The following is a 22166-nucleotide window of genomic DNA, read 5'->3' as shown; positions in this document are numbered from 1 at the left end:
TGAGAAACTAATGATCAAATATTATATGCAAAACCAATTAAAATATATTTTGTGCTTAAAAAGGGATAGCTAAGTGGGGTTTATGACAGTATTTTTCTCTGGCCTTACAGGCGTTTCTGCTTACTTCCAGTTTACCTACAGGTTCATAGCTATTCTGAGTATATACAGTTGTTAGAAGTTGAATCAAAGCATGGATAAGTAAAATGTTAATATACGTTTTATAATGGGAAAACTACTAATATTGCATTTGGATTCATCAGTTTGAAAATTCTAATTCATTTCTAAGTACCTGCACTGGCTGTCAGTGTTGTTTTTTGCTCAATTCTGAAACGAATTTCCTTTACCACTTCCTCGGCTGATGTTCCAAAAACAACTGAGTTTTGGAGTATTTGAAGATTGTTCTGTTCCTCAAAGTTCACTTGGAAAGGGATTCCTGGAGGCTGCAAATCAGGAGGACTATCGTCGAAAAGTAGTGGAGAGATAGATTGTTCATGCTCACTCAATTTATTAACTTCCTCTCTTGGTTTATCTAAATTATAAACAGGAACAGTAATTCATATTCATTTTAAGAAGTACATGGTTCATAAACTCAGTTCTCCTACATTCTTCCTGAAGACAAAACAAATCTAGTTTAGTTTTGTTTCTAATAATCAAGATCAGAAATGTTATTTTGTATTTTGTAACTTCAACAAAAAACACTGATTTTAAGTTTTCCTTAAAAAGAATATTATACATTTCTATTGTATACATTTTAAAAGAAATATCCAATGTTAAAGTCACTAATTTTTGTACCTAAATTAATCAAAACCCAGAGTTGGGTTTAGATTCCCCTTACTATTTTTTGAAAAATAAAATCTATTATTTTCCTTTACTCATCTCTGGGGGAAAAAAATATATACCTTCTTAAAACAGAATTTAGGAATGAGGAAAAAAGGTATAAAACCATTTAGAAAATTTATGCCTAGAAAAATTAGTTTTGTTTTGTTTTTTAAAAAATAATATTTACATTTTTTTCATTCAAGGAATAAATCTTTCAGATGTTAAAATAATCTAACCTAGGTGTCCATCAACAGAAGAATGGATAACCAAACTATGGTACATACAAACAATGGAATACTAAGCACACTAAAGAATAACACAGAATCTGCAAAACACTGCATAACGTGGATGAACTTGGAGGAAATTATGCTAAGTGAAATAAGCCAATCACAGAAAAACAAATATTCTATTAGTTCATTGTTGTAAAATTCAAGGAAAGATTAATATATGGAAGGAAACTTTGTTAGTTACTAGATATGAGAGGGGAGGGAAGGGAACACTGCAGGAAAAAAAATTCTTTAATAATTCTGTGGCTTACAGCTGCCTGTAGGAACCACTTACAGGTATTACATGGAGGTGGGCATTAAAAAAATAAAATAATAAAATAATCTAAATTTTCTTCTTTCAATGTTAATTTTAATTTTGACTTGCTTGTTTATAAATTATCTCTTTACTAAGGGCACATAGTCAACATATTGGAATTATGTCTGAACGTTTTATTTCTTTAAATACACAAATATGATCTTAATCATGAGTAACAGAAAGAAGCCTTTCTTCTTATCAGTGATCTGTAAAACTAATATTATAAAAAAGTACAAATACTAATCTCATTTTTATTTACTTATTTAAATATTATCTCATTTTATTTGCATTTTTCATAAATGGAGTATAAAATATACTTAACTCTATATTGATACTAAAAATGTCCTCATGAACAAATCCATAAAAAGATCTGACTTTCTGGATTTCAGGAAAGAAAAATGTAGTTTAAATGGATTTTTTAAAATGCATTTTATTGAAATGTAATTTATGTACAGTGAAATACACAAAACTAAAGTGACATGGCTCAATGCATTTTTTGCTGTTTCCTCCCCTCCCCTCCCCCCCCTGGCAGCCAACAAAGAAAGTTTCCCTCCATATATAAACCTTTCCTTGACCCTCCACAACAATGAACTAATACTATATTTGTCCTTCTATGATTGACTTATGTCTCTTAGCATAATGTCCTTCAAGTTCATCCATATTATGCTGTTTCGCAGACCCTACATTATTCTTTAGTGCTGCAAAGCATTCCATTGTGTATGTACCATAGTTTGGTCATCCGCTCTTCCACTATAAATCTTAGAGATAAGACCCTTGCCAGATATGCAATTATCAGCAAATATGAATTTGTCGCTGTCATTTTTGTTATGTGCTTTTTCGTGGTGTTGATTTCTTTGTTCCATATAATTTTCTATGCTGAGCTCATTTTGTTTATGAATCGTGTTATCACTTCCTTCATTGCTATTGTTTTAGTATTTGCTGAATATTTATGCTGGTCCTCTTTTTTGATGTGAAGGTTTATAATTTTTCTTTGAGGTTACCCTGTGATTTATAGTTTTTGTCCCAAGCTTAGAACAGTCCGTTCTATCTTGTAGTTGTCTTGACTTCCCTACCATCTAGAAGTTCTGTGACAACAGTTTTTTCCCTCTTTTTGGTTTGAAGTTGTCGTCATTTGTCAATTGATGTCTCTGGTTCCCTGTTTACAATCTTGTAGGCTTCTTTACTTTGAATACTTCCACAGCTGGGTTGGTTTCTGGGTTGTGTCATCATGTGTGTTAATGGTCAGTTGTTGTTGGCTGTTGTTGCTTCTCTGTCCAAAGGACTCCCTTTAGCATCTCTTGTAAGGTTGGTCTAGTTTTAACAAATTCCCTTAATTTCTGCTTATCTGGAAATGTCCTAATTTCACCCTCATATTTGAGGGACAATTTTGCTGGGTACATAATTCTTGGTTGGAAATTCTTCTCTTTCAGGGTTTTATATACACCATCCCATGGTCTCTTGCCTGCATGGTTTCTGTTAAGAAATCCGAGCTTAATCTTATTGGTTGCCCCTTGTAGGTAACTTTTTGTTTTTCCCATGCTGCTCTTATGATTCTTTCTTTGTCTTGGTTTTGGTAAGTTTGATGATATGTCTGGGTGATTTTCTTTTGAGGTTTATCCTGTTTGGGGTTCACTGGACTTCCTGAATGGATATATTCTCATCTTTCATCATACCAGGAAAATTCTCTTCCAACAAATCTTCGACAATTGTCTGTGGTTTTATTTTTCTCTTCCTGTTCTGGAATTACGATTACACGTAGGTTATTCCTTTTGATAGTATCCCACATGAATCTTAGGCTTTCTTCATTTTGTTTTTATCTTTTTTCTGATTTATCTCTTTCCAAAGAAGTGTTCAGGTATTTGCCTTCAATCTCTCTAATTCTGTCTTCCATTGATTCAATTCTGCTCCTTTGCCCATTCAATGTCTTATTTTCTGAAACTTTAGTATTAATCTTCTGGATTTCTGTGTGTAGATTTTGTATCATTTCTAATTTTTCATTTATTTTGTTATTTTGTTCTTGTATTGTCTTTTGCTGGTGGTTCAAACCCACCAGCCACTCCCTGGAAGGAAGATGGGGCAATCTACTTCCACAGTGATACTGCCTTGGAAACCCAAGAAGGGGTCACTATGAGTCGGGTCCGACTCAACGGCACATAACAACAATAACAACAACATTGTCTTTTGAAATTGTTCTAGGGCTTTCTCTGTGTTTTCCTTGGTCTGTCTCTCAGTCATTTGAAGATACCTAAATATAATTCTATTGAATTCCTTATCAGGGAGTTCCAATGTTGCATCTTCCTCAGGGGTGTGTTTTGGGTCTGTATCCTGGTCCCTTGTTTCTCCTGCTTTATCTTGCTTCTTTGTGTGGACTGTGATGCTCTGTTGTCTCTGAGGCATTTTGATGTTTTTGTGTTTATATTTAATAAGCTGGAGTGATTTGCCTATGATTTTTGTTTTCTGTTTTGTTTGTATGTTATCTATGCAAGTAGGGTACTGTGCTATGCTCTTCTGTTCACTAGTTGACAGCACTTATACACTCACCACCTGTCTCCTTTCCTGTTGTCACCCTCTCGTATGTCCCTGCTGACCTTGGCAAACAGAGCCTATTCTTAGGTCCCTGGAATCCAAATGAGAATGCGATCACTTTAAAATCCAAAATAGCCACCACTTGTAAACGTTCAAAATGGCTGTACCCTTGGTCACTTAAATATCTAAAATGGCTGCCAGTTGTAAACATTCAAAATGGCTAAATTCTTGGTCACTGTGAATATCCAAAATGTCTGTGGCATGTAAACAATCAAAGTGGCCACGCCCTCTTGAAAGCGGAAAGTCAATAGCTCAGGTTGTCTCCCTCCTTGCTGTTTCCCTTTCTAGTCACAGACCACCAGCGCAGTCGTCCCTGCAGCACTTGGTGACCAGGGTTGATCTTTAGGCCAATTCTCAGGTCCCAACACCACTTGGAAATATTCAGACTGTTGGTTCCATCAGACTAGCTGACAGTCCGCAGCTCTGACCGTCTCTGTACTCACTGTTTTCGTTCAGGTTTTTCCATTAGTTGGTGCCTAATCCACTTCTGCATAGTTCCTTTCAAAGCTCAGAGCCCCAGGATTATCTTCTGTATCTCTGTCAATTGGTTTTTCTTTTCTTTGTTGAAGAGGGTCTGTGTTGCTTGTCTGCCTATTTCTCCATCTTACCAGGAGTCCTTAAATGGATCTTTAACATCTGAGATTAACAACAGAGTCTTATAACCCCACTCCATAATGGTATTACATACAAAACTTTTCCAAGCTAAGGTAAATGCAGAAAGAAAACTTAAATATCTATTTTTTAACACCTACATAAATGTCCATTACTTGAAAAATTAAGTTGGTCTTTTAGAAAGCTTTTCTGAAGATAACATTTATGGAATTGTAAAATTTTAACAAACATCTGTGAATAATATAACAAACTTCTGATTAGTTTCAAAATTTGAAGTATGTAATATGAAGTAAGTTATAGACAGATGTTTTCCATATTTGAATTCCCAGGCCACATAAAAAATAAGCCTTATTTTAAAATTCACATTAGCTGTGATTTATATGCTTCAGTTCATTCTCCATATTCTGGTTTTAAAATGCAGAGCAATTCAGAGGGGATTAAGACTGTAGGATAACTGAAATGATACCTACCTGGACCCCTTTCTCTCCATCTGGTTAGGGAGAAGTAAAGGTAAAGAAAGGTGCAGGTGAAACTAGAGGACATGGTACCTGCCATGTTCACAAGACCCTTCCACGGAGTACCTCAGGCCATGTTTTGTACCTTATGCCCCTGGCAGTCTGCTGTCAGGTGAGCCACTGTGATAGCAGAAGACTAAAGTAGAAGCAAAACATGATGCCTTCTGGTACATTACTAGAGCTGCTGCTAAATGGCAGTTATATTGTCAACCTGAACTACAGTCTACCTCTCTGTGAGGTTGTGCTGTGTAACTAGCTGCTGAATGGTTTATTTGCTTTCTGACAGAAATATCTTTATTATTCTCACAAATGAGGTCATCAGAGTAGAAAAATGAGGTTTCTTATAATCTGAAATACTAGAATTATAGCATCCTATATGGATGGCAAGTACTAAAAAGTGTAAAATGTTTCAAAGTTTCTAACATTGCCTTGCACTCACTGTACAGATGGCAAAATAAACATTCAATGATAACTATTTTATTTGAATACAGAAGCTGTAATTAGCAATACCTTTCCAAAGATAAACAGCTTTTAGAAAGGAGGCAAACAGCAGAAAAATATCTTTGATTTTAGAGAAGTATCTATCAATCAGCTGCCTCAGCTCAACTCCCTGCTGATAGCTTCCAGTAGCAAAAATGTGAGATCAGATATACCTGCAAGTCAGTCCACAGGGATTTATAGATGAGAAAAAGTTAAACTACTCATACATGAAGAGGAAAATACACATATAAATACTTTAAGAGTAACAGATATTAAAGATTTGCATCCTCATAGTAAGTTTGAATACATTATAATAAATGGAAAGATCACTATTAGAGAATAAAATCATTTATCTTAGTCACAATTAATATGTATATCACAAAAGTTATTATTATTATGGAGACTCTCAGTAGATGCTATGACATAGCCATTTAATGATTTTCCTTCTCTTGGACAAAAAAAGAAACTAACAAAGTGAGATTTTAAGCAAAGTGGTATCAGGGTCTGTGTGCTCCTTTCCCAGAAAATAACGTTACACCAAGAAAGAAAAGCCTCTTGCTCCAAGCCTCTGTGTCCAGAAATTATGTTGTTCAATGTTTCTCTTAGAGAACAGAGAGACCTACCTGCTAAGGCTTTATATGAGATAATAAAGTTGTGATTAGATGTCCATCTTAAACTTGCTCCAAATGATGTGAGACCCCAACAATGTGAGAGTTAGAATTGTATACTCTTGTAGACCCACCATTTTTGCATCAGGAGACGTTACAAATAAGTAACACCACTATTGCCTGTCCCCTCTAAAGCAGTCATTGAGTTGTGCATGAATCTTGCCTGTGGGCTGTGAGCAAATGCCTCTGTATCTACCTTTTTGTCCAAGTAAATTGTGCTCAGGGGTCCAGGACAGCTCAGACACTGGAAGTTATCATACCTTTCACAGAGGCTGAATGCAGTGTGTGTAATATATTCATGCTTCTTGGCATTGCTTTGGATAGGTAATAAAAGAACAGATTGAAACACCCTGTGGGTCAGGAGACTTCAAATTCATTGTATGTAAAAGAAAAAAAAAAAGCCAAAGAAGGAAGCTGAAGAGTCGTTAATTTTGGCAGGGTTGAAAATAGTTATAATCACTGCAATAAACAGATTATAAAAATTCTGGAGGACAGCTGGATTTCCACATATGAAAGAATGAAACTCAGTCCATATCTCATACCATATACAAAAATTAACTCTAAATGGATCAATGACCTAAAAGTAATAACAAAAACCATAAAACTCTTAGAACAAAATATATAGGGGTAATGCTTCAGGGCCTTTTGTTCAACAATGAACTCATAGATCTCAAACAAAAAGCAGAAGCAACAAAATATAAAATAGATAAATTGGACTTCATCACAATAAAAAACTTTGTGCATCAAAGGGCTTCATCAACAAAGTAAAGAGAAAAACTTCGAAATGACAGAAAATATGTGGGAAACATATATCTTATAAGGGGTTAATATCCAGATTATATAAAATACTCATACAACTGAATAAAAAGACAATCCAATAAAAAAGTGGGCAAAGGACCTGAATACATATTTTGCCAATTAGCACATGAAAAGATGTGACTCATGCCATCAATCATCACGACAATGCAAATCAAAACCCCAGTGAGATACCACTTCACACCTACTAGAATGGCTATTGTTAGGAAAACAGAAAATAGTAAGTGTTGGCAAGGATGTGCAGAAATTGAAACCCTTGTGCATTGTTGGTGAGAATATAAAATGATGCAGTTGCTGTGGAAAAGTTTGACAGTTCTTCCAAAAGTAAGACACAGAGTCACCATGTTGTTGTTGTTATTATTTGCCGTCGAGTTGGCCCCGACTCATAGCGACCCCTCCTTGGGTTTCCGAGGCAGTATCACTATGGAAGTAGGATTGCCCAACCTTCCTTCCGAGGAGTGGCTGGTGGGTTTGAACCACCAGCCTTCTGGTTAGCAGTCAAGTGCCTTAGGCACTATGCTACCAGAGTCACCATATGATCCAACAAATCTACTCCTATGTATATACCCAAGAGACCTGAAAGCAGAGTCTCAAAACAGATATATATATATCCCAATCTTTATTTCCCACCAGCCACTCCTCGGAAGGTAGGTTTGGCAATCTACTTCCATAGTGATACCGCCTCAGAAACCGAAGGAGAGGTCACTATGAGTCAAGTCTGACTTCACGGCATGTAACAACAACAACAACAATCTTCATTTCAGCACTATCCACAATAGCCAAAAGGCAGAAAAAGGCAAATATACAAAAACAGATGAATGTATAAACAAATTATAATATATCCACACAATGAAATATTCAGCCAACAAGAGAAAGGAAGTTCTGATACATGCTATGACATGGATGAAACTTGAAAACATTATACTGAGTGAAATAAATCAGATAAAAAGGAAAATATTATGTGATCCTAATTATGTAAAATATCCAGAGTAGGCAAATGCATAGAAACCAAAGTTATCAATGGTTACTAGGGCCAGGATAGGGGAGAGGAAGTTATTACTTAAGTTTCCATTAAGGGTTATGAAAAAATTTAGAAATAGCTAGTGGTAATGGTTGTATAATACGTGAACATAATTGTTGCTAGGTGCTGTCAAGTCGGTTCTGACTCATAGCGACCCTACATACAACAGAATGAAACACTGCCTGGTCCTGTGCCATCCTCACAATCCTTGCTATGCTGGGCCCACTCCTGTAGCCACTGTGTCAGTACATCTCGTTGAGGGTCTTCCTTTGTGCTGACCCTCTACTTTACCAAGCATGATATCCTTCTCCAGGGACTGGTCCCTTCTGACAACATGACCAAAGTGGATGAGACAAAGTCTGGCCATTCTTGTTTCTTTTTTCTTTTTTTTATGTGTAATGATTTATAACAATAAAAAAAAAAAAATGTTTTATTGTGATTTGGGTGAAAGTTTCCAGAACAAATTCATTTTCCATACTGCAGTTCATACACATTTTCTCTCATGACATTGACTGCAATTCCCCACAATGTAATAATTCTCTTCCCACTTCTTCCCTGTAGTTATCTCTTCCCTGTGTCCTTCCCATACATACACTCCCACCCCCTGAACTGTCTCCCTGTGCAAACACTGCCCTTCTGTTCTCCCATGATTGATCACTCCAAGGAGTATATCTATCTACCTGATGTAAATGTTCAGCCCATATGACAATTATTTGGTTGGAAGACACAGGAGTAAGTTCAACTCCACACTTGAAGGGTAGCTAGGGGCCACAGTCTCAGGGGACTCACCAGGTGCTCTATCAGACCAGCAAATCTAGTCTTTTTTTTTTTTTTTAATGATTTTGGGTTTTGTTCCACATTTTTATCCCTCTCTATCCAGGATCTCCCTCTAAGTGGCTGACAGTGGTAGCCGGGCAGCATCTAGTTCTGGTCTCATGGTCATAACAGGCTAAGGATCACATAGTCTACCAGTCCCTTGGACTAACTGTTTCCATGCGTCTTCGGTTTTCTTCCATCTTTGCTCTGGCTGAGGAGAGACCCATTGTTGCATCTAGATGTCCGCTTACAAGCTTTTAAAATCCCTGTCACTACTCACCAAAGTAGGATACAGACCAATGTTTTTGTGTTGTATGTCATGTCAATTGAGCTTGAGGTCCTCTACAAACATGGTCCTGAGCCCACAGGTCCAATGACTCACTCCTTCCGGATAGCTGGCTGTGGCCAAGAAGTCACCACAACCTTGTCCTTTATCAGCTCTACTATACACCTGTTGTTGTTGTTATTGTTGTTATGTGCCCTCAAGTCGGACCCAACTCATAGCGAACCCTCCTTGGGTTTCCGAGGCAGTATCACTATGGAAGTAGATTGCCCAACCTTCCTTCCAAGGAGTGGCTGGTGGGTTTGAACCACCAGACTTCTGGTTAGCAGTCAGGTGCCTTAGGCACTACGCTACCAGAGTTCTTATTATACACCTGGACACTCTTAAAGCACACACAAATACAGTTGTTGTTGTTGTTGTTGTTGTTGTTGTTATGTGCTGTCGAGTCGGACCCGACTCACAGCGACCCCTCCTTGGGTTTCCGAGGCAGTATCACTATAGAAGTAGATTGTCCCATCTTCCTTCCGAACACAAATACAGTAGCCATCTCCAAGTCTAAGGAGCATTCCAGCTGCACCTCTTCAAGGACAGATTTCTTCATTCTTCTGGCAGTCCCAGGTATTTTCAGTATTCTTCCCCAACATCCCAATTCAAAAGCATCAACACTTCTTTGGTCTTCCTTATTTACTGTCCCACTTTCACGTGCATATGAGACAATGGCAAATACCATGGCTGGGTTAGTGTTCCTGTCTTCAAAGTAACATCTTTGTTTCTTAATACTTTTAAGAGGTCTTTTGCAGGTATTCCCAGTGCAATGTGACATCTGATTTCTGACTGCTGCTTCCATGGGTATTGACTGTGGATCCAAGTAAAATGAAATCCCTGACAACTTCAATCTTTTCTCCACTTATCATAATGTTACTTATTGGTCCAGTTGTCAAGATTTTCGTTTTCTTTATATTGAAGTGTAATGCATACTGAAGACTGTAGTCTATAATCTTCATCCATAACTGCTTCAAGTCATGTTCACTTTCAGCAAGCAAGGCTGTGTCATCTGCAAATCACAGGTTTGTTAATGGCTCTTCCTCTAACCCTAAGGCTATATTCTTCTTCATATGAGCCAACTTCTTGGATTATTTGCTCAGCACACAGATGGAATAACTATGGTGAAAGGATACAACCTTGACATACTCCCTTGCTGATTTTAAACCATGTGGTATCTCAAACATAATTAATTTCACTGAATTATTCAAATAAAAGCATTTACAATGACAAATTTTTTAATATACATTATTCCATAGTTAAAAAAATATTTGGGAAATGAAGACAAAAAATAAATCACCCAGTGTTTTGATATGCTGAGGCTAATCTTTTTTCTTTGTAAATTTTAATTTCCATTCATAAAACAATGGTCACTTTAAACAGATAAATTCCTTAGCTTCAATGTAATCCAATCTTTTGCTAGTTAGATCTTAGGAAAATAATTAACTTGATTATTCAGTTTATGCAGTTCTACCATTTATGCATGCTAGTGAGTCAACTGGAATTTAAAGATTTTTGTTTGTTTATTAGTCTGATAGTTCTAAGAAATTGCTTACCGTTTTCTGCAGAGTTCCCTGTTTTGATGAAATATCTTCTTTTGTCCTCAGGCCAAGTTTGTCTTTCCTGTAAGTGCTTTGTTATATTCAAGTAGGCTTCATCAAGACTCATGGCCATAAAATTGGGATCATAATCAGCAAGTATTTCCTTAACCTTCAGCAGGAACAAAGGAAAAGGTTTAAATTTTGCTGCCACAGCAAAACCTTCTGTCATATATAGGATAGAAACACATTAATATTCTTACTTAGCAACTACAGCAATGATCCTACAATCAATAGCTCATGACTGAAGGAATAAATAATTTATGGCCAGAGTATATTTGTCCAAATTCTCTTTCATATTAAAATAGATCATGAAAGCAAAGACTATGACATAGCTTCATTTGACACAACTCTCATTTAGCCACCCACATTTAGATACAGTCACAGGAGAAAGATGTGGCAGCCTGCTTCCTTAAATATTTACAGTCTTCAAAATCTAATGGGGCAGTTTTACTCTGCCGTATGTTGTTATTGCTGTTAGGTTCTACTGAGTTGGCTCCGACTCATAGCGACCCTATGCACAGCATAACGAACCACTGCCTGGTCCTGTGCCAGCCTCATAGTCCTTGCTATACCTGAGCCCATCATTGCAGCCAGTGTCAACCCATGTTGTTGAGGACCTTCCCCATTTTTGCTGACCCTTCTCCAGGTAATGGTCCCTTCTGACAACATGACCAAAGTAACTCACTAACTTCATTTACATAGGATACTACTGTAAGGAATAAATAATCATGTTTCAGTAAAACTTAAGTAGGTGAGATGAGGTCTGGCCATTCTCACTTCCAAGGAGCATTCTGGCTGCATGTCTTCTGGGACAGATTTGTTCATTCTTTTTGGCAGGCCATGGTACTTTCAGTATTCTTTGCCAACACCACAACTCAAAAGCATCAACTCTTCTTCGGTCTTCCTTGCTTATTGTACAGCTCTCACATGAGTATCAGGCAAGTGAAAATACCATGGCTTGGGTTAGGTACACCCTAGTCTTCAAGGAGACATCTTTGCTCTTCAGCACTTTAAAGAGTTCTTTTGCAGCACATGTGCCTAGTGCAATACATTGTCTGATGTGACTGCTGCTTCCACTGGTGTTGATTGTGGAACCAAGTGTTTTGGTTACCTAGTGCTGCTCTAAAGAAATACCACAAATGGGATGGCTTTAACAAACGTGAATTTATTCTCTTACAGTTTTGGAGGCTAGAAGTCTGAGTTCAAAGTGCCAGGTTCTAGGGGCTGGGTGAAAGCCCTTGACCTTGGGCTTCAGCTCTGCCTCTTGCTCCTGGCCCACTGAAGCTAGAGGCATCTCTTTACTCAGGCCGCTGCTGGCTGCTGAGGCTGACAAACCCAAGGTCAATGAGGGAAAAGGCATAGTTCTGATATTCCAAACCACATAGCAGGCCATTGATTCAAGTCCACTGAAAGTCCCAAGATCAGCAGAGCATGGCAAGCTGCTGAACAATAACTCAGCTACATACAGGGTTCAAGAGGGCCATAAGCTGGAGACCTTCCTCAAAGTTGCTTCTTATATACTGGAAGGAGACCACATCCTTAAAGCAGCTATTCAGCTGATCCAGCAGATTCCATCATAGAGTCAATTACCAATCTCATCAGGGGGAATAACTACATTCAGCTGCCCAGCCACTCAACTAGGCCCAGCCAAGTTGACACACAAACTTTACCACACCAACTAATATGAAATCTTTAATAACTTCAATCTTTTCTCTATTTATTGTGATGCTGTTTATCAGTCCAGCTGTGAGGATTTTTGTTTTCTTTATGTTGAGGTATAATCCATACTGCAGACTTAATCTTTAATTTTCATCAGTAAGTGCTTCAAGTCATCCTCACTTTCAGCAAGGAAATCTGCATACTGCATCTGCATACTGCAGGTTGTTAATGAGTCTTCCTCTAATCCTGATGCCATATTCTTCTTCATATAGTCCAGCTTCTTGGATTATTTGCTCTGCATACAGATTGAATAAGTACAGTGAAAGGATACAACCCTGATGCACTCCTATAGGCTTGCTAAAAGTTGGAATTGACTTGATGGCAAGGGGTTTGTTTTTTTTTGTTTGTTTGTTTGTTTATCTAGATATAGTAAGAGATTCAAATAAATCTTCGACAACATCATTCTGGTTAGCATAGGAAAAGTGGTTAAACAATGTAATTTTAGGTAACTGGTCAAAAGCCACTATCATCAAGTCAGATCTAACTCATATCAACCCCTCCTTGGGTTTCCAAGACAGTATCACTACAGAAGTAGACTGCCCAACCTTCCTTCCAAGGAGTGGCTGGTGGGTTTGAACCGCCAGCCTTCTGGTGAGCAGTCAAATGCCTTAGGCACTATGCCACCAGAGGTCCTGTCAAAAACAGAAGTAGGAATGAAAGGATCCTGCTCTCCTTCACCTTTTATTGATGCTTTTTGTTAATTTTAAAAAGGGATAATATAAAGTGCTTTGTTATATTCAAGTAGGCTTCATCAAGATTCATGGCTACAGAAATAAGTAAAGGTATTTTATTAATTTACAAAGTAGTTTCATTTATATGCACATAAATCTCCATTAAGACACATATTAATGTATTTATCCAAACAGGGAAACAAAGATCAATTACCTACTGGGATTTGGAATGGAAAAGTTGACAACATCTGTAGTGTAGTTCCATGCCTACATTAAATGATGGGGAAAAATTCTGGAGTTGCATCTTGAGATAAAAGGAATATATACAGAGATTAGGATTATAGTTGCTACAATCCAGAAATACCTTTTATATAAGATAGTTTTCTTAGTTACAGGATACTATAAAGTTTTGTTTTTTTTTAACCACTTTAGTATTAGGTATAATGAGGGAATGGTTGCCAAAATGATATGCAAATAATAAAACATATTTGCTGAATTATGTTAGACTTTCATCACCATTGAAAAGCTGTCTGTTGTATCATGAGAAAATACTCTTTTTCTTCTTTATAAAAAGAAAGCTTTTGAGCTTAATATAATTATGAACAGCTGAGTCAAAGGGAATTTTAGAAAATGATGACATAAAACTTGGCTAAGCTTTACTCAGAGAGTACCTTAATTAGCTCTGTTCTTGTAGAAGAAACCATTTTTATAATGTACCCAAGTGGAATCTTTCTAGTGAAAATCAAAGTCTGGCAAGTCTGTAATTGGTAGCCAACCAAAATTATTCTGAATGAGAGGGATCTCTCAAGGCATAGTTGAGCACTCACTAACGTCGTTTACATAGGATACTGCTGTAAGAACTAAAATAATCATGTTCCAGTAAAACTTAAAACTTTAAGAATAGTTAAAGCTATCACACATTCTTTTGGATAAAACAAAAATGGTTTTCCTGAGCTTTTTAACCAAGTCATTAATATTACTGTATTTATAATGATGAATTTATGTTGTAGTTCACTTACATAGAAGAACCTATTTGTTATCCATAAATATACTAGCCAGATCCTGTTCAAACCTGGAGAAAAATGTCTTCAACTTATGTAAATAACCAGAGTAAAGGTAACTAAAAACAAATTAGTTCTTATTGTCATGCTGCCAGAAGTTTTACTGAATTAAATTAGAACTTAAAAAAGTTTCTTTTTAAAAGTCTCTGAAAGATTTTCAAACTATCAAAAGCCTATCATGTTTGTGGTTAGCATTTTACCTCTTTTTAATTAGGATATAGTAAAAGAGGTAGGCAGTAACTAAATGCTTCCTGCCTTGTGTCCATTGTTTTTCAGAGGCAGGCAAAAAGTACTTGTCTCCATAAACTGTGGGTGTCATTTCTAAGGGAAATTTCTAGAATACAATTAGGAGGAAGGAGTGAACCTAAAGAGCACTTATGTGACTAAAAGGTAATGAGTACTAGACCACAGATTATAAATGTTTTCATTCAGACAGCAGTTAAAACACACTGTATTTTACTATAGCAGTCTAGAAATAGTTGGTATAGCACTAAAAATTTTAACAAGTTTCAGCACTGGCATGACAGGTCAACATTTACTTTTGTCATCAAGAAGAGAAGAAATGGCAGCTGTTCATATGTTTTGGAAACATGTGTTTGGGAAATTTTAGTCTCAATCTTTTGAAAACAGAAGATTTCAAAGAGCATCTCAAGAAGACAAAGTTATTTCTTATAGTGAAGTGCAAAGACCTGAAGTTGGAAAACCAAATGAGAAGAACATGCTTGGCATTTCTCAACCTGAAAGAACTGAGGAAAAAATTCAAGCCTTGGATTATAATATCAAAAGCTTCTAAGGCAAAATATTGAATGATACAGGAAACATCAAAAAAAGTGGGAAGGAATACACAGAGTCACTGTACCAAAAAGAACTGGCTGATGTTCATCCATTTCAGGAGGTGGCATATGATCAAGAACCAATTGTATTGAAGAAGAAGCTGAAGCTTCACTGAAGGAATTGGTGAAGAACAAGGCTCCAGGAATTGATGGAATGCCCATTGTGATGTTTCAACAAATGGATACCATACTGGAGGCCCTCACTTGTCCATGCCAGGAAATTTAGAAGACAGCAACCTGGCCAACTGACTGGAAGAAAGACATATTTGGAGCCATTCCAAAGAAAGGTGATCCAACAGAATGTGGAAATTATCAAACAGTATCATTAATATCACATGCAAGTAAAATCTTGCTGAAGCTAATTCAAAAACAGTTGCAGCAGTATATCGATAGAGAACCTCCAGAAATGCAAGCTGGATTCAGAAGAGGACGTGGAACGAAAGATATCATTGCTGATGTCAGATGGATCTTGGCTGAGAGCACAGAATACCAGAAAGATGTTTACTTGTGTTTTATTGACTATGCAAAAGCATTTGATTGTGTGGATCATAACAAATTATGAATAACATTGAGAAGAATGGGAACTCCAGAACACTTGACTGTACCCATGAAGAACCTGTACAGAGACCAGGAGGCTGTCATTCAAACAAAACAAGGGGATACTGACTGCACGATTTAAAATCAGGAAGGGAGTACATCAGGGTTGTATCCTTTCACCATACTTACTCAATCTATATGCTGAGCAAATAATCTGAGAAGCTGGACTATATGAAGAACATGGCAAAGGACTGGAGGAGGGCCCATTAACAACCTGCCATATACAGACAACACAATTCTGCTTGCTGAAAGTGAGGATGACTTGAAACACTTGCTGATGAAGATTAAAGACTATACTCTGCAGTATGGATTCATCTCAACATAAAGAAAACGAAAATCCTCACAACTGGACCAGCATCACAATAAATGGAGAAAAGACTGAAGTTGTCAAAGATTTCATCTTACTTGGTTCCATAATCAACACCAATGGAAGCAGCAGTCAAGACATCAGATGATGTACTGCACTGGGAAAATCTGTTGCAAAAGACCTCTTTCAAGTGCTGAAGACCAAAGATGTCTCTTTGAAGACTAAGGTACACCTAACCCAAGCCATAGGAGCTCTGGTAGCATAGTGTTTAAGGCACTTGACTACTAATCACAAAGCTGGCAGTTCAAACCCACCAGCCACTCCTCGGAAGGAAGGTTGGGCAATCTATTTCTGTAGTGATACTGCCGTGGAAACCCAAGGAGGGGTCGCTATGAGTCAGGTCCGACTCGACGGCAAACAACAACAACAACAAAAACAACCCAAGCCATGCTATTTTCAATTGCCTCATATGCATGTGAGAGCTGGACAATGAATAAGGAAGACTGAAGAAGAGTTGATGCTTTTGAGTTGTGATGTTGGCGAAGAATACTGAAAGTACCATGGACTGCCAGAAGAACTAACAAAAAAGTCAGCCAGGATGCTCCTTGGAAGCGAGAATGGCCAGACTTCGCCTGACCTTCTTTGGTCATGCTGTCAGAAATAACCATTCCCTGGAGAAGGATATCATGCTTAGTAAAGTGGAGGATCAACAACAACAAAAAGGCAGCCCCTCAACAAGATGGACTGACACAGTGGCTACAATGGGCTCAGGTATAGCAAGGATTGTGAAGTTGGCATGGGACCAGGCAGTGTTTCATTCTGTTGTACATAGGGTCACTATGAGTCACAACCAACTCGACAGCACCTAACAACAACAACAACAAGAACAATAACAATCAAATCTTTGTACTTCAGAGATCCTTATCAAAGCAACAGATTACCTCCTTTCTCTTTTGTTTATCAGTTTCTTAAACATTAAATGCTCATAAGCATCTTCACCAGATTGTGGGACAAAGCAAGCTAAGAAACACTTTTGTTACTGTTTAAAAACCCTGATAAAAAATTAGTTAGAAAAGAACTTGAAATTATAAACTCCACTAGATCCTAAAAATTATAAACATAATAGAAGAAAATTTATATTGCATATTAACAAAAAATAGTTAAAGTTAGTTCATATTGGAATTTATATAATGTGGGGATTTTTGGGAAGATAGGAGTAAATGGAAAAATGTGTGGAAAGGCAAAGAATAGGGAAACAAAATGGATACTACATGCATTTCAGTATTTAACACACAAGTTGAAGAGGTGGTGTGAGGTGAGACTAAACGGGTAAGCTCAGGCCACATCCGGATGTGCTAAGGCATTTGGATTTGACTCTGTAGGTGAAAGAACACTAATGAAAGGCTGTAAATAGGGAATGAGGCATCAGACTTACCTCTTTACTCACAGCTCGGTATTTGTCAAAGTTTGGGGGCACTATAATAAGTTGTGGGCAGAGTCTCTTAGCAATAAATCCTGGCATGGCTGCACGGACACCAAACCTCCTTGCATGGTAATTTGAAGTAGACTGAAAGAAAATTGATCACATGAGAAAGGATATATAAACTTAAATGGACTTACTGATCGATGCATTCATAAGAGACACATTACTGATGTGCATTTTTCAATTCAAGCACATTTCTTTTATAGGCATTGTCTCAACCTAAGCTTTGACTTCATCCTGTTGTTGTTGTTGTTATGTGCCATAGAGTCGGATAAGACTCATAGTGACCCCTCCTTGGGTTTCCAAGGCAGTAGTATCACTACAGAAGTAGATAGCCCAACCTTCCTTCCGAGGAGGGGCTGGTGGGTTTGAACCACCAGCCTTCTGGTTAGCAGTCAAGTGCCTTAGGCACTATGCTACCAGAGCTCCTTGACTTTATCTTACCATAGTATTATTATACCACAGACCCTATCCCATTGTTGCCCCCATATTTATGATGTGATACCAGGTAATATGCAAGACTGTGCTAATAAAAGAGTTCTCTTACATTTCTAGTAACTCAATTTCATTAGTTCTAATGCATACATGTAATATAGTATATATCATAGGTTGGCTGACAGGACAGTGAGCAATTTTATATGAAAGTAATAATGTACAGTTCGTGATTTTCCTAATTTTTTCACATGGGAAAAAAAATCAGAGGTTGAATATATGAATATATGATCAGCTAACTAACTGCTAAAAGAACTAACAGATCTGTCCTGGAGGAAGTCAGCCAGAATGCTCCTTGGAAGCAAGAATGGCCAGACTTCGTCTCACCTATTTTGGTCATGTTGTAAGAAGGGACCATTCCCTGGAGAAGGATGTCATGCTTGGTAGGGTGGAGGGTCGACGAAAGAGGGGGAGGCCTTCAAGGAGATGGATTGATACGGTGGCTGCGATGATGGGCTCAAGTATAGCAGGGATTGTGGGGCTGGCGTGGGATCGGGCAGTGTTTCGTTCTGCTGTGCATGGGGTCGCTATGAGTCGGAAAAAACTCGACGGCACTTAACAACAACAACAACAACTAAGTCTTTAATATTAAGTGTAATAGTAACTAAGTCTCTAATAAAGTATAGTTCGGATTTTCTCTGTTTTGAGATTTTACTTTTTCACATGGGGAAAAAAACTCAAAGTTTTGAAAACTCAAAGTTGATCAGCTAACTAAGTCTCTAATATTAAGAGATTAAAGCTTAACAGAACTTTAAAAAATTATACTTTATTTCTTAAGGCTTGAATACCTTTCTTTGGTGAAAACATTCTGACAGGGAGATGGAACTAAAAAATTATGACAATTAAAAAAAAAAAAGAGAACATTACTTATTAAATCCTCGTGATGATGATACCTGACAACAGTCTATGTCACAGACAGAATCCTTGTTTGAAATCTCAGGTGAAATCAGAAGAAATGCAAAACTGAATGTATCAAATGAATGAGTTATTTCAGAATAGTATTATCAAATTGCCATTAATGTTTTTCAAATATTTTAAAACACTGACAATACTGAAAACCATGCTAATCCTCAATGAGTGTTCTGGAATAGAAAATGCAGAAAAGGAAAGGTTCTAAGTTATGGAAAAACTTCTTAACTGCAATGTAAATGTACTATATTAATAAAATATGTAATGTAGACCAAGGTTGGTAAACAGTTCCTTTCTGTAAGATAGAGATACTACTACTACTTTAAGCTTTGCAGGTCATAAATGTCTGTCCAACTACTCCTTTAGTGCAACTGTAATAATAAATGAATGGGTATGATTGTGTTACTATAAATTTTATTTACCAAAAAACAACAAAAAAAAGGCAGCAGACTAGAATTGCCTGCAGGCCATTGTTTAACAATTTATTCTTAGAATAACATTTTCTTTTCTTTCTTCAACTTTAACTAGAATGGTTATTTAAGAAAAGTTCAAATTTGCAATAGAAAGATACAATGTCAATCTACCATTTTCCAGGTAAGTTATTAAACATCTCTGAGTTTGTTTACTAATCTGTTAACAGAAATAAAAAGTTGTACCTCAAAGGATGTTGAAAATATTGAGCATATACAAAGCATGAGTGATTTATAAAGCACTTAGAAAAATACATAGTACTAGCTGAACTCAATAAAGGCTGCCTCCTTCATGAATCAATAAGGTTTATTTGAGTATGTTACAAAATTTCCTCTTTGTTTTTGATCTTTACCTACTTACCAACATGCTCATTGATCCTACAGCAATGGGTTTATTCTTAAGTTCCGGATTGTCTCTCATTTCTACAGCGGCATAGAAAGCATCCATGTCAATATGTACTATGGTATTGTTCAGATCCCGGCTCTGTTCTAATTCCATTGCAAATCTGTCAACCTAAATTTTTAAAAATGTTAACATACTTTTAGACAACATAATATTTAAATGCCATTAATTATAATATTAACCTTACTTTTAGTAGGTTCCAGTAGTATCTGAATAAATATGTACATATATATTTATATATAATCAGAGCCCTAAAATGAAAGTATCATAATATACTCAAAACACTATAGTGAATATTTCACATTACTGAATGATTCAACAAAGACTTATTGAAAGTCTACTATGTGTCAGGCACTGTTCTAAATACTGGGGATATAGCAGTGAGGGGAAAAAAATTCCTGGCCTCATAGAGTTTATATTCCAGTGGGAGCAGGTAATAAGCAAAATTAATTACAGAAACACAGGATGCTAGAAAGTGATAAGAGAAACATGTATGGGAAAGAGGAGCTGGGAAGTATGTGTGCATATGTGTGTACGTTTGTGTGGGTGTGTGGGGGGGATGTAGTCATTTTAGACAGGATGACCAGAGAAGATTTCACTGAGAAGACAAAATCCCAAGTAAAGTAAGGCTCCACTGCACTCACTCAAAGAGAATGTAATAGTATCAACCTTAACAAAAAGAAAAGGTACAAGTGATAGAGTTGACAAGCAAACAAGAAGGAAGAGAGAAAGGGGGAATAATAACTTAATGTCCACATTTTTCAAAGTGGGAAGCCAAAAGGTATCTATGGTTGATGGTATTAGAAACTGAATTTAAGAGACAGGAAGTAGGTAGTGGTATGATAAAGTTAAATCCTCATCTATTAATAGGTATAAGGAGCTTTGGTGGCATAGTGGGTAAGGCATTTGGCTGCTAACCAGAAAGTTGCTGGTTCAAATCCACCAGCTGCTCCGTAGGAGGAAGAGAAGGCAATCTACTTCCATAAAGATTGACAGACTTGGAATCCCAATGGGGGTCTCTATGAGTCAGAATTGACTCGATGGCAGTGGGTTTTGTTTTTTATTAATAGATATGTTGATAGAAAATGTATAGAGTAATAATAATATAAGTTAGACATGTTGACTGACATGTGCACAGAAAAATGTGTTGTGTGGCTTAATAGAGGCCCATGTAGAGATCATATCTATACTATGGGTACATCTACAAAGCCCTCAAATATGTCTTCTTAAATTGATACAGATAACCTGTGCCTCAAATACTTAGAAAGATTATAAAAAGTGGCTGTGATACTGAAGGGAGTGCTACAGATTTCTTTTATTGGACCTGTAAAAAGAAGGCTCCATTCCCTGCCCTCTAGCTATACCTTTGTATATACAATCTTAAAGCTAGATACACAGTTTATTTATGTCAAAATAAAAGACATCTCTTGCATTAAAAGGTATTTCAAAGGCTCTAATCATCAAAAAGGGAGCCCTGGTAGTACAGTGGTTAAACCACTTTGTTGCTAACTGAAAGGTCAATGGTTGCAACCAACCAGCCACTTGGCAGGAAAAAGACATGACGGCCTGCTTCTGTAAAGATTTACAGCCTTTAAACCCTATGGGAAACTTCTACCCTGTCGTATAGGGTTGTTATGAGTTGGTATCGACTTGACAGCAATGGTTATTACCAAAAGAGTTTGGTATTTGTGTAGGTATCCAGAGGGATCAGAGTAGTAAGATATATGTAATCTAGTAAATGATCAAGGTGGCACTGAGAATCAGCATTGTTGTTGTTGTTGTTGTTGTTTGCCGTTCAGTTGGACCCGCCTCATAACGACCCCTCCTTGGGTTTCCAAGGCAGTATCACTATGGGAGTAGATTGCCCAACCTTCCTACCGAGGAGTGGCTGGTGGGTTTGAACTGGCAGCCTTCTGGTTAGCAGTCAAGTGCCTCATGTGAATCAGTATAGGGAAGATTTATTATTTAAAAAATAGTGTCAAGAAATCTGAAAGAAACAATCCTGTATCTAGGCAACGAACCTGTGAAGATAAAATGCACAAATATAAAAAGTCACACACATACACACACAGTTTTCTCATGGGAAAATTCTTTACAACTGGTAAAGATGAAATACAATTTTAACAGTGTAGTAGTTAAGGTTATGTGTCAACTTGGCTATCACTGGTTTTGAGTAGCAGGGCAACTGGATATTATTCCTATGATGAGACTGGTAATCAGTTCTGTGGTCGAATCTACTGGAACAGCTAAGTAGCTGGCTTAGTGATGTAGTCTGCTTCCAATATATAAGAAGAAGCATTGAGAAAGGTCTCTGGTTGGACCCAGCATGTAGCTGAGTCTTCGTTCAGCAGCCTGCCATGTTTCCTGCTGCTCTTGGGAC

The 22166-nt window shown here is 37.2% G+C and overlaps 1 protein-coding gene across 1 annotated transcript in view; it reads right to left on the bottom strand.

Moving 5' to 3' along the window:
• POLK (DNA polymerase kappa) overlaps window positions 1–22166 on the bottom strand; it is a 64144-nt gene that overhangs the window by 15788 nt on the left and 26190 nt on the right. Inside the window, exons 3-6 of the mRNA XM_007943356.1 lie at window positions 19745–19897; window positions 17465–17596; window positions 10797–10950; window positions 290–529 (exon numbers count right to left, since the gene is read on the bottom strand). Coding sequence (XP_007941547.1) covers window positions 290–529; window positions 10797–10950; window positions 17465–17596; window positions 19745–19897 — 679 coding nt within the window. The remainder of the gene's footprint in view (window positions 1–289; window positions 530–10796; window positions 10951–17464; window positions 17597–19744; window positions 19898–22166) is intronic.

This window comes from Orycteropus afer, unplaced genomic scaffold (genome assembly GCF_000298275.1).
Source record: "Orycteropus afer afer isolate SDZICR_OR568_19922 unplaced genomic scaffold, OryAfe1.0 scaffold00104, whole genome shotgun sequence".
Classification (NCBI taxonomy): domain Eukaryota; kingdom Metazoa; phylum Chordata; class Mammalia; order Tubulidentata; family Orycteropodidae; genus Orycteropus; species Orycteropus afer.
Note: the sequence above shows the minus strand (reverse complement) of the source record. Positions and strands in the feature narration are given on the sequence as shown.